At 35.9% G+C, this 13,190-nt stretch overlaps 1 protein-coding gene across 2 annotated transcripts in view; it reads left to right on the top strand.

Moving 5' to 3' along the window:
- The window catches only part of LOC125092778 (A disintegrin and metallopeptidase domain 3-like), a 138,755-nt gene that overhangs the window by 67,086 nt on the left and 58,479 nt on the right, over positions 1–13,190 (top strand). For both annotated transcript variants that reach the window (XM_047717161.1, XM_047717162.1), the window contains one exon: positions 3,478–3,664. In XM_047717161.1, coding sequence (XP_047573117.1) covers positions 3,478–3,664 — 187 coding nt within the window. The remainder of the gene's footprint in view (positions 1–3,477; positions 3,665–13,190) is intronic.

The following is a 13,190-nucleotide window of genomic DNA, read 5'->3' as shown; positions in this document are numbered from 1 at the left end:
TACATCTTCACAAATACCATCCCAAACAGGATAAGAATACCTCCCAACACCTCTGAAATTCTTGGTGTATTTTTCAAGTCAACCCTCCCCCCAAGGCAACTATTTCACCAATTTCTGTCACATTAGATTAGTCTCATCTTTTCCAGGAATTCATATACACAATAGGCAATGTTCACATCTAACTTCCTTTGCTCAACAGAATGTTATTGTATGCATCAGAAATTCATTCTTTTTTATTGCTGGCTAGTATTCTTTTTTTTTTTTTTTTAAGATTATTTATTTATTTATTTATTTGACAGACAGAGATCACAAGTAGGCAGAGAGGCAGGCAGAGAGAGAGGAGGAAGCAGGCTCCCCGCTGAGCAGAGAGCCTGATGGGGCTGGATCCCTGAACCCCAGGATCATGACCTGAGCTGAAGGCAGAGGTTTTAACCCCTACTGAGCCACCCAGGTGCCCCGCTGGCTAGTATTCTATTGTGTGGGGAAAAAACCCCCAACAATTTGTATATTTACTGTTTATTTGATGGACATTGGAGTTGTTTCTAGTGTTAAACCTTTATGAATAAATCTTGATGAAAATCCTTGCCCCTCAAACCAAACCAAACCAAAGCAAGAGTTAGCACAAAAATGAACACATAGATCAGTGGAATAGAGTTCACACTTAAATGGTCAATTAGCCTTCAACAAAGTAGGCAAAAAATACAGTGAGGAAAGAGAGTCTCTTCAATAAATGATGTTGGGAAGACTGGACAACTACATGCAAAACAATGAAACTTGAATTTCTTATATCATCTACAAAAATAAAGTCAATGTATTTAAAGACTTAATTGTAAGAATGGAAGTTATAAAACTCTCAGAGGAAAACGTAGGAGCAAACTTTGAACATTGGTCTGAGCAATATTTTTTGGATATGTCTGGTCATTAAAGGACAATAAAAGCAAAAATAAAAAAATGGGACTACATCAAACTAAAAAAAGATTTTGCGCAGTGAAGGAAAACAATAAAACGAAATGGCAACCTACTGAATGAGAGAAGGTATTTGCAAGTGATATACCTAATAAGGGGGTAATATCCAGAATATATAAAGAACTTACACAACACTAAGAACACAAATAATTCCATTAAAAATTGACAGAGCACCCAAATAGACATTTCTCCAAAGAAGACATACAAATGGCCAGCTGACTCATGAAACAGGCTCAACTTCATTAATCACCAGGATAATGCAAATAAAAACCACAATAAAATATCACCTCATACTTGTCAGAATGGCTGTTATCAAAAATAAGAAGTAACAAGTGATGGTGAGGATATGGAGTAAAGGGAACTCCATGCAGTGTTTGTGGGAATGAAAACTGGGGTAGCCATTATGGAATATAGTATGGGGGTTCCTCAAAAATAAAAAATGCAACTACTGTACAATTCTGCAATTCTACTTCTGGGTATTTAATCTGAAGAAAATAAAAACACTAATTTGAAAAGATATATGCACCCCTACCTTCATCGCAATATTATTTACAATAGCCAAGATAAGGAAGCAACCTAAATGTCCACTGATAGATGTATGGGTTAGAAAATATTTTTTATATATATCATGTATATATATATCATATATCAGCCATAAAAAACTATGAGATCTTGCCATTTGTGCAACATAGATGGACCTAGAAGGTACTATGCTAAGTGAATAAATCAGAGAAAGACACAATACCCATGATTTCACTTATATGTGGAATCTAAAAAAAAAAAGTTAAAAAAAAAAAACCCAAACAGAAACATACTGTAAATACAGAAAGCAAACTGGTGTACTGGTGTTTGCAAGAGAGGAGGGGATGGGAGAATGAAAAAAAAAAATAGCAGAAAGAAATTAAATGGTACAAACTGCCAGTTATCAAATAAGAAAGACATGGGGATATAATGTACAGCATAGGAAATATAGTTAATAATGTGTAACAACTTTGTATGATGACAGATGGTTAGGGTCATTACCTTGCAATGTATACAAATGTTGAGTCACTATGTTACACAGGTGAAACTAATATTATTGTCAACTACACTTCAATAAAAAGAAATAATAATTAAAAAAATACTATTCTCCACTAAAAGGAGCTGGGGTACCTTGGAGAAATGATTGATTCTAGGGCTAAGGCAGAAAAATCACATGAGTATGGAACATCTCATGTCAGAATATATGGAGGTGTTCAAAGAACCATGGAGATTTGTCAAAGGGACAAAACCAGTTTGAAGTGGCTCCCAATAGCCAAATCAGGGACAATTTGAATGCCATAAATAACAATGGTAGTAATTGGATTATAACCCAGTTAGTATAATTTGAAAACAAGATTCAAAATTAAAATTGGAGTCATATTAGTATGCAATGAAAACAGACTCAGTAATGATTCTGTAACAAAGTTGCCAAGATGGATAACCTCAGTGTAGTTATGAGAGAACAATTTATAATCCTAAATCCTAAATTGAGGAAAAGGTTTATTTTAGCAAATAATCAGCCTATAATCATAAAACTTTTCAAGGTCATGAAAGGCAAGAACAAATGTAGATGATTAAACTAAGCGACAAACTTAAATATTGAGAACTAAATGATTGATTGTGAACTGGATCCTATTGCTATAAAGTGCCAATATTTTGATGAAAGGGAAATTTGAATAGAATCTGAGGATTAGACATTAGTAATGTATCACTATTTCCTGATTTTGAAGGGCCTGCCTGAGGAGAATTCATTTCTATGTAAGAATTATACATTAAAATACTTAAGAGTTATTAAGATTATTTTTGGCAATTATTCTTAACTGTTTCAGGAAACAAAATTTATTCTTTAAACTATGTTGTATCATTTCCCTGAGATTTATATTACTATAAAATTAAAGAAAACATTAAGCAGTACACTTAGAAATGTACAAATATAAGATAAAAAAGGATCTTGGACTTATAGATTTTATATACTCTATGTTGATTTATTTTAATTGATAGATTTTGATACCAAAGACTAAGTAATTCTGATTTTTCATTAGCACATTAGTCATCTTTTATTCCTTCAGTTTACATAAATTTCCTAATGTTTCATTTTAACGATTACTTATTATAATGCTAATAATTATATTGACAATAAAAATGAAAATAAGATGCATTTAAAGAGAGCTTTTTTTGTGTGAAGCACTGTTAAGATTGGTAATATATTCTGACTCATGTCATTTTAACTTCCTCTATGTGCTAGATGTCTATTATATAAATTTACTGCTTTTATTTTTGACTTGCATTAGGAAAAAAGCACATGAAACTACTACTACTCTATATTAACTAACTGGCATTTAAAAAAATCTTAAGGGGGGAAAAAGCATTCTCCCCTCCTTCTTGGCTCTTCTGTACCTGAAGTGCACAGAATTCATAGTATTCTATTGAAGAGGGTTTCTTTGAAACTGATTTTATTCCATTTATCTGAAGAATATAATTTATTTTTAGACGTTCCCATGGTGTAAAGTTTTTTAGCAGTTGCAGCATGGATGAATTTAAACGTATGATTTCACAGCCTGAATTTGAATGTCTTCAGAATCAAATAGTTTCAGAAGTGGTTTACCAAGGAAGACACTCACTTTGTGGCAATGGAATTTTGGAACCGCCAGAACAATGTGATTGTGGTGGTACAGAGGTTAGTGATAAACATAATAGCTTATCTAAAGATTTTTCTTTGTGTTTCTTGTGTAGCCTTATAGATGCGATATAAAACGGAAATACTCCCCCCCCAAGTGATGCACCACTTATCAAATATCTAAGGGAGCTATTGGGACATGTGATAATGGGCTTGTCATGAATTTAAAGCATTTGAAGAGTAAATAAGGGGTAAATGTAGCATGGATTAAAGAGGTAGATTTTCTTCACTGTGTAACCATTAATAGCAATATCCACTTTTCTGTATTATAAACATGGTTAAGGTCAATACTATTACCATCACCTCAGTCATCTCCTGAACTCCTCTAAAGCAACTGCATTGGTTCACTAAGTTAATACACGTGTATTGTTTACCTCCTCATCTCCTAATTTCCATTCTTGCAACTGTGGGATCTTTATTTATTTTAACTCAACTTCACAGAATTTGATTAATAATAAATCTTGATGTGTTGTTTTTATATTTAGCTTTTTGCTATTACTTTTTTTTAATTTGCACTCGGTAAGATGGCTAATCATTGAATTTTGTTATAACTGCTTTCATATAATTATAAATAGTGATAATTTTGAATATTTCCTACTTGATAAGATGTAAACTGTTGGAAAAAAATTCTATGTAACTTGATTGTATTATAATTTTTAAGTTAATGACTCAAATATTCTATATTTTTATAGTTTCATTTGCTTGAACTCTCAGTACTTAAGAATAATACTGATACCTCCAGCTATACAGTTGTATTTGCCTAATTCTCATTATAATTTACTCATTTTGTGCTTTGTATATTTGAATATTTTTATATGATAAACATATTTACAATTTTTATATCTTCCGAGAAATTTAACATTTACCTTGAAATGCTGAATCTGTTTTTCTCTCATGTTGCTTTCTGTTTTAAACTCTGTCTGGTCTGGCATACATCTGTATCTGTGCACTCACTTTCTTTAATTTGTATTTCCCTGATATTTTTAGTTTTTCTGTACTATTAAGTTCAATATTTTCATTGGGTTTTAATTTATTATTCACTCTGTCTTTATTTATAGGATTGTCCCTGTAAACATTATTATGATTTTTTTTGCCTATTGTTTTAATTAACTAGAGTCCATAATTTATTTAGATTTCATTTGTTTTTACCTAATGGCATCTTTCTGTCACGGGATCATCTCCAGGATACCTCATTATATTTACCTGTTATGACATTTTTTTTTTTTTTTGAGAATGTGGGAAATGGTCAAGGGAGAGGAAGATAGAGAATCTTAAGCAGGCTCCAGGCCCATCTAACAGAGCCCATAACAGAGCTGATCTCACAACTGTGAGATCATGACCCCTGCTGAAACTGAGTTGGACACTTAAGTGACTAAGCCACCTAGGCACCCCTGACTATTGTGATTTCTTATGGTCCTCTAGACTACATATTCTTCACAAGTTTAGTTGTCTCAAAATATGTATATTTAGTATGTTCACTTTGCCACATTTGTTTTTCTCTGTATGTTTTGTTTTTCTTCCACTATTTCTTTCAGTGATTCAGTAGATATGTACTTTCAGTCTCCCTTTAGTGATTATCCTTCCTTTTTTTTTTTTTTTTACTATGCATACCTAAGGTTTAACCATATTTGGGCCACATTTCCCCCAAAATAGCAGGATTTAAAACTCAATTAACTTACATGACATTTTTATAAAATATTTAATTTCTGTCATTTTTATTATTTGCATTAGAAAGTACTCCAGATATTTTATTCAGAAGATAGTTGTTTTATTTTGCCTACCATTCCTTTTGTTTATTAAGGTTTTTTTTTTTGCATGTATTTCATTTCATTATTCTGAAATAATATCCTTTTGAATTATAGTCTATTCCTTAAAATATACTTAAATATACACTTTATATATTCTCTTTATATATGTTCTTTTGATAGGACAGTTCACTGCCCACTTTTGTTTACCAAAAAAAAATTGTCATACTCATCATTTCATTGTGATATATAATACACATGAAATATGAATGAAGAATATAACAAATAGATACTTAGCAAGCACCTGAATAATTTACACTGAGGTCAAAACAAACCTTACATCTGCCAAAGGAGTTCCTTTTATGTCTCATCCCAATCACATGCCCCTTCCTTCCAACCATCATTCACAATTTAATGATGATCATTTCAGTGCTTTACTCTTCAACATAGTTTTACCTCTATTTTTTGGATCCTTATGCAGTATCATTTGGTTGACTATTTTCTACCTTTATATTGCAATCATGATTTATATCATTTGGTAACTTGACCTTTCACTCAATATTATGCTTGCAAAGTTCGTCTATTTTTGAATGTAGCTATAGTCCAAATGTTTTCATTCTTTTTAGTGTTAATTTTATGAATAGTATAGGCTATTTATTGATCTATGTCAGTGAAAACGTAAGCTTTATTATTAAGACTCATGCAATTATGGCTTTTTTTGCACATATTTCTTGCTGAACATGTGCCTGCATTGCTCTAAGCTGTACCCCAATAGGTGAATGTGCTATGTCCTGAGGTCTATGTGTATTTTTTTTTTTTGAATTGAGGATATCTTACCTACTTTGGGTTTTTTTTTATTCTTGAATAGTCTGTACATGTCTTTCATACACTTTTGGCTTATTTCATCAGCATTTACTTATGTAAATTTTCAGCAATTTATCAGTAGTGTGGTAGAAGGCTCAGAGGTATGGTTTTTCTCCAGTAAAACAAGTTTTCTTGGCATGAAACCAGTCTTGTAGGGAGGACCCCAATGAGCTAGTAGTTCAGGTGAAGCAGTAGGTGGACTGGTGATACCTGTTTCTTGTGGGTGAACAGCCTCCTGTTTGTGGGATTTACCAGTGTCGAAGGCCAATCTGTTTATGATGGAACTTTTAGGGATTTTCCTACCCAATTAGATTGGATTGTTTCATAAAGAACTTCTAATGAGAATATCAGAATCATAACTTTACCTCACATAACTATGGACTAAAGTTCTTGGTTCCAATGAGCCAGTGAATTTCAAAGGAAATTCAGGGCCAGAGGATGAATTCGGCTGTGTGTGGCCACAGATACATGCAGTTTCATGAGATCATAATCAGATGTAGGGCCAATGGCAAGTCTTTCTTCCCCCATTATCCTGGACTGCTTTCAGTGATCTTGTCGCTGAACTCCGCCTACCCCCAATGAAACTTAGCTTCTCTTTTTGGTGACTCATATACTAGCATATCAAGAATATCATTTGGATTGTAAAGTCTGTCTTTAGTCGTTTGTGTTTAAATTAAATAACATTCAGCATAAAGCAATAAAGTTTTTCAGTGAAGGCTATTATAAAAATGTTATGATTGTGATGGAATATCTACACACTCAATAGTGTGTCACATTTTACAAGAATTACTATAATCCAGAGAAGACACATCACTGTGGGAATTAAGAACAGTAAAGCTATTCTCTAATTATTGCCTACCTAATGAAATTAAAATGAATTTGGTCAACTTCCCATAATGGTATACAAAATAGTAGCTATACACTTTGCTATATACCAAAGGCCATTAGTGGGAAAAAATTTATTTATTTTTTAAAAGATTATTTATTTATTTGTCAGAGAAAGAAAGAGAGAGCATGTGCACATACAAGCAAGGAGAACAGCAGGCAGAGGGAGTAGCAGGCTCCACTCTGAGCTGGGACCCTATTGTAGGACTCCATCCCCAGACCCTGGGATCATGACCTGAGCTGAAGCAGACCCTTAACAAACTGAGCCATCCAGGCATCCCGGAAAAAAATATTTTAATTATTGATAATTTGTTGTTCATTCTGGGAACAATGGTTTCTAATTCTTTTTTATATTTCAGATCCCAAGGTAACCCAGTGGGACCATCAGTTCCACAAAACACACAGAGTCAGCAATGCATGACCTGAGAGTGTGTACCTTCTTAAAATTTGTGATACTAGGTCGTTTACCTGTTTTACCCAAGTCCCACCATTGGTAACCAATATCCATCATTGCCCCAGTGATCCTTTTCTGTGGATAATCCTGCCCTTATAAAGTACCTTGCCACACTGAGTAGAGCCCTCCTCTATGATCATTAGGATCTGTGGAAATGATGGTGTGTTACTGTTGTGGATAAGCCAAAAAGAAGAGTTGTGACCTCTGCATTTTAAAGCATATAGAGCAACACACAAATATTCACATGTATTCCTCAAAATATATTTGGAATTGTTTCTACAGTTTAGGTTTAGATATGGAATCCATCTTTAATTTTGCCTTACATGGCAAAAGGGACTTTGAATATATGATCAAGCTAAGGACTTCGAGAGTGTTAATTATCCTCTATTATCTAAGCAGATCCAATGTAATAATGACAAGAGGCAGGTCAGAGTCAGAGGACATGAGAAAATGATATTTGGAGATATTGTACTACTGATTTTGAAAGTGAAGATTCCATGAGCCAAGGAATGCAGGTGGCCTCTAAAAGCTGGAAAAGGTAGGGAAACAGATTTTCTCTAGAGCTTCCAGAGAATGAACAGCTTTCATTCTTAATTTTAGTCCAATAAGACCCCTTTTGGACTTTTATCTTCAGAATTATAAAATAATGCATGTACATAGTTTTAGGCCACTGAGTATGGTAATTTTTTCTTATAGCACAAATAGGAAATGAATACAAGACTGTCAATTCTGTGTTTCTTTTGATAGGCAAATTCCTTGAATTCATTTTAACTATTTCCTGCCAAGCAGCCTGCAGTTTCTTGAAGAGAACAGTGATTTGGCTATCATAGAAAGCCTAGATCCAATACATTGGCCTATTTTGAGAGAAATCATTATTAGGAGGTAATCTATATTCTATACCCCTTATCCACCAACTGAGCCAGCTAGATGCCCAAAAAATTACCATATTTAAAGACTATACTGTCTGTCTTAAGTGTGTGTTCCACTGGAGTTAATTAACTCTTGGTTGTCTACTTACCTTTTAAGATTTCTTTTTAGGAATACATTTCAGGACACCTGGGTGGCTCAGTTGATTAAGTGTCTAACTCTTGATTTCAGCTTGAGTCATGATCTCAGGGTTGTGGGATGGAGGCCCGTGTCAAGATCCATGCTCAGTGGGGAGCCTGCTAGAGATTCTCTCTCTCTCTCTCTCTAAAATAAATAAATAGATATTTTTTTAAAAAGCATACCTTTCATCTTTCTGAAGATGATCTTCTATTGCCCAGTAGTGAGAAAGAATTTCTCCCAAGAACAGACCATCAGATTCCTCATTAGATTTTCTCTGGCATAATATCCGGATCATCATGGCCTAATGACTCAGACTGAAACTATTGGTTGGCTTCTTTTTCTGGCTCTTGGCTTGCAGGGAATTTTGTCTACCTTTTACAAAAGTGTTTATTCAGAGTATTTTATTGCCCAGTTCCTGAATGGTTTTTCAGAGATTGTTCCTGGGACACAAGAGGAGATTCAATTTTTTCTGGTAGCCTGGTTGCACTGTTTGTGTGAACTGATTGATTTGCCTTGCATGCCTATTTCATCACCTGGACACTCTTAGTCTTCATTAAAAACGTAGGATGGAGTCACAGTGAACCAAAGAAAATGGTTGCTTACCCCACTGGATTTTAAGGGCATCTATTGGAAAACAGGAATTTATCTTGGGGGGGGGGGTCAAGATGGCAGAGAAGTAGCAGGCTGAGACTACTTCAGGTAGCAGGAGATCAGCTAGATAGCTTATCTAAAGATTGCAAACACCTACAAATCCAATGGGAGATCAAAGAGAAGAAGAACAGCTATTCTAGAAACAGAAAATCAACCACTTTCTGAAAGGTAGGACTGGCAGAGAAGTGAATCCAAAGCGACGGGAAGATAGACCGCAGGTGGAGGGGCTGGCTCCTGGCAAGCGGCGGAGCAATGGAGCACAAAATCAGGACTTTTAAAAGTCTGTTCCGCTGAGGGACATCGCTCCAGAGGCTTAACTGGGGTGAACCCCATGTGGGGTCAGGGTGGCCTCAGGTCCCACAGGGTCACAGAAGGATCGGGGGTTGTCTGAGTGTCGCAGAGCTTGCAGGTATTATAGAATGGGGAAGCCGGCTACAGAGACAGAGCCGAGGAGTGAGCTCTAAGCTCAGGGTTACCTTGAACCGGTGGCAGGCTCGGTCAGCTCAGAGCACGGCCAGAGGCCAGGATGACAGGAGTAATTGGGTGCTGTTCTCTGAGGGCGCACTGAGAGTGGGGCCCCGGGCTCTCGGCTCCTCTGGGCCAGAGACTGGGAGGCTGCCATCTTCATTCCCGTCCTCCGGGAAGCTCAGGGAACAAAAGCTCCCAAAAGCAAACCCGAGCGGATTACTCAGCCCGGCCCCTGGTAAGGGCGGTGCAATTCCGCCTGGGGCAAAGACACTTGAGAATCACTACAACAGGCCCCTCCCCCAGAAGATCAACAAGAAATCCAGCCAGGACCAAGTTCACCTACCAAGGAGTACAGTATCAATACCAAGGAGAGCAGCAGAATTCCAGAGGAGAAGAAAGCAAAGCACTGAACTCATGGCTTTCTCTCCATGATTCTTTAGCCTTGCAGTTAATTTAATTTTTTTCTTTTTCAATTTTTTTTCTCTTCTTCTGTCAATTTTTTTTTAACTTTTACCCTTTTCTTTTTTAACGTTTTTTAACTAGCTTATCTAATATATATATATTTTTTCTTTATTCTATTTTTTCTTTTTTCGTTTTCTTTTTTTTAATTGTTTCTTTTTTTTTTTCTTTTTCTTTCTGAACCTCTTTTTATCCCCCTTTCACTCCCCTCACGGTTTGGGATCTCTTCTGATTTGGTTAAAGCATATTTCCTGGGGTTGTTGCCACCCTTTTAGTATTTTACTTGCTCCTTCATATACTCTTATCTGGACAAAATGACAAGGCAGAAAAAATCACCACAAAAAAAAGAACAAGAGGCAGTACCAAAGGCTAGGGACCTAATTAATACAGACATTGGTAATATGTCAGATCTAGAGTTCAGAATGACGATTCTCAAGGTTCTAGCCGGGCTCGAAAAAGGCATGGAAGATATTAGAGAAACCCTCTCGGGAGATATAAAAGCCCTTTCTGGAGAAATAAAAGAACTAAAATCTAACCAAGTTGAAATAAAAAAAGCTGTTAATGAGGTGCAATAAAAAATGGAGGCTCTCACTGCTAGGATAAATGAGGCAAAAGAAAGAAGTGATACAGAAGACCAAATGACAGAGAATAAAGTAGCTGAGCAAAAGAGGGACAAAGAGCTACTGGACCACGAGGGGAGAATTTGAGAGATAAGTGACACCATAAGACGAAACAACATTAGAATAATTGGGATTCCAGAAGAAGAGGAAACAGAGAGGGGAGCAGAAGGTATATTGGAGAGAATTATTGGAGAGAATTTCCCCAATATGGCAAAGGGAACAAGCATCAAAATCCAGGAGGTTCAGAGAAGCCCCCTCAAGATCAATAAGAATAGGTCCACACCCCGTCACCTAATAGTAAAATTTACAAGTCTTAGTGACAAAGAGAAGATCCTGAAAGCAGCCCGGGAAAAGAAGTCTGTAATGTACAATGGTAAAAATATTAGATTGGCAGCAGACTTATCCACAGAGACCAGGCAGGCCAGAAAGAGCTGGCATGATATATTCAGAGTACTAAATGAGAAGAACATGCAGCCAAGAATACTATATCCAGCTAGGCTATCATTGAAAATAGAAGGAGAGATTAAAAGCTTCCAGGACAAACAAAAACTGAAAGAATTTGCAAATACCAAACCAGCTCTACAGGAAATACTGAAAGGGGTCCTCTAAGCAAAGAGAGACCCTAAAAGTAGTAGATCAGAAAGAAACAGAGACAATATACAATAACAGTCACCTTACAGGCAATACAATGGCACTAAATTCATATCTCTCAATACTTACCCTGAATGTTAATGGGCTAAATGCCCCAATCAAAAGACAAAGGGTATCAGAATGGATAAAAAAACAAAACCCATCTATATGTTGCCTACAAGAAACTCATTTTAAACCCGAAGACACTTCCAGATTTAAGGTGAGGGGGTGGAAAAGAATTTACCATGCTAATGGACATCAGAAGAAAGCAGGAGTGGCAATCCTTATATCAGATCAATTAGATTTTAAGCCAAAGACTATAATAAGAGATGAGGAAGGACACTATATCATACTCAAAGGATCTGTCCAACAAGAAGATCTAACAATTTTCAATATCTATGCCCCTAACGTGGGAGCAGACAACTATATAAACCAATTAATAACAAAATCAAAGAAACACATCAACAATAATACAATAATCATAGGGGACTTTAACACTCCCCTCACTGAAATGGACAGATCATCCAAGCAAAAGATCAACAAGGAAATAAAGGCCTTAAATGACACACTGGACCAGATGGACATCACAGATATATTCAGAACATTTCATACCAAAGCAACAGAATATACATTCTTCTCTAGTGCACATGGAACATTCTCCAGAATAGATCACATCCTCAGTCCTAAATCAGGTCTCAACCGGTATCAAAAGATTGGGATCATTCCCTACATATTTTCAGACCATAATGCTCTGAAGCTAGAACTCAATCACAAGAGGAAATTTGGAAAGAACCCAAATACATGGAGACTAAACAGCATCCTTCTAAAGAATGAATGGGTCAACCAGGAAATTAAAGAAGAATTGAAAAAATTCATGGAAACAAATGATAATGAAAACACAACGGTTCAAAATCTGTGGGACACAAGAAAGGCAGTCCTGAGAGGAAAATATATGGCGGTACAAGCCTTTCTCAATAAACAAGAAAGGTCTCAGGTACACAACCTAACCCTACACCTAAAGGAGCTGGAGAAAGAACAAGAAAGAAACCCTAAACCCAGCAGGAGAAGAGAAATCATAAAGATCAGAGCAGAAATCAATGAAATAGAAACCAAAAAAACCATAGAACAAATCAACGAAACTAGGAGCTGGTTCTGTGAAAGAATTAATAAGATCAATAAACCTCTGGCCAGACTTCTCAAAAGAAAAGAGAAAGGACCCAAATAAATAAAATCATGAATGAAAGAGGAGAGATCACAACGAACACCAAAGAAATAACAGACAATTATAAGAACATACTATGAGCAACTCTACGCCAACAAATTTGACAATCTGGAAGAAATGGGATGCATTCCTAGAGACATATAAACTACCACAACTGAACCAGGAAGAAAGAGAAAGCCTGAACAGACCCATAACCAGTAAGGAGATTGAAACAGTCATCAAAAATTTCCAAACAAACAAAAGCCCAGGGCCAGACGGCTTACCAGGGGAATTCTACCAAACATTTAAAGAAGAACTAATTCCTATTCTCCTGAAACTGTTCCAAAAAATACAAATGGAAGGAAAACTTCCACACTCATTTTATGAGGCCAGCATCACCTTGATCCCAAAACCAGACAAGGATCCCATCAAAAGAGAACTACAGACCAATATCCTTGATGAACACAGATGCGAAAATTCTCACCAAAATACTAGCCAATAG

The sequence above is a fragment of the Lutra lutra genome, chromosome 2, assembly GCF_902655055.1.
Source record: "Lutra lutra chromosome 2, mLutLut1.2, whole genome shotgun sequence".
Lineage (NCBI taxonomy): Eukaryota > Metazoa > Chordata > Mammalia > Carnivora > Mustelidae > Lutra > Lutra lutra.
The sequence above is the reverse complement of the archived record's forward strand: the minus strand, read 5'-3'. Positions and strand labels throughout refer to the sequence as shown.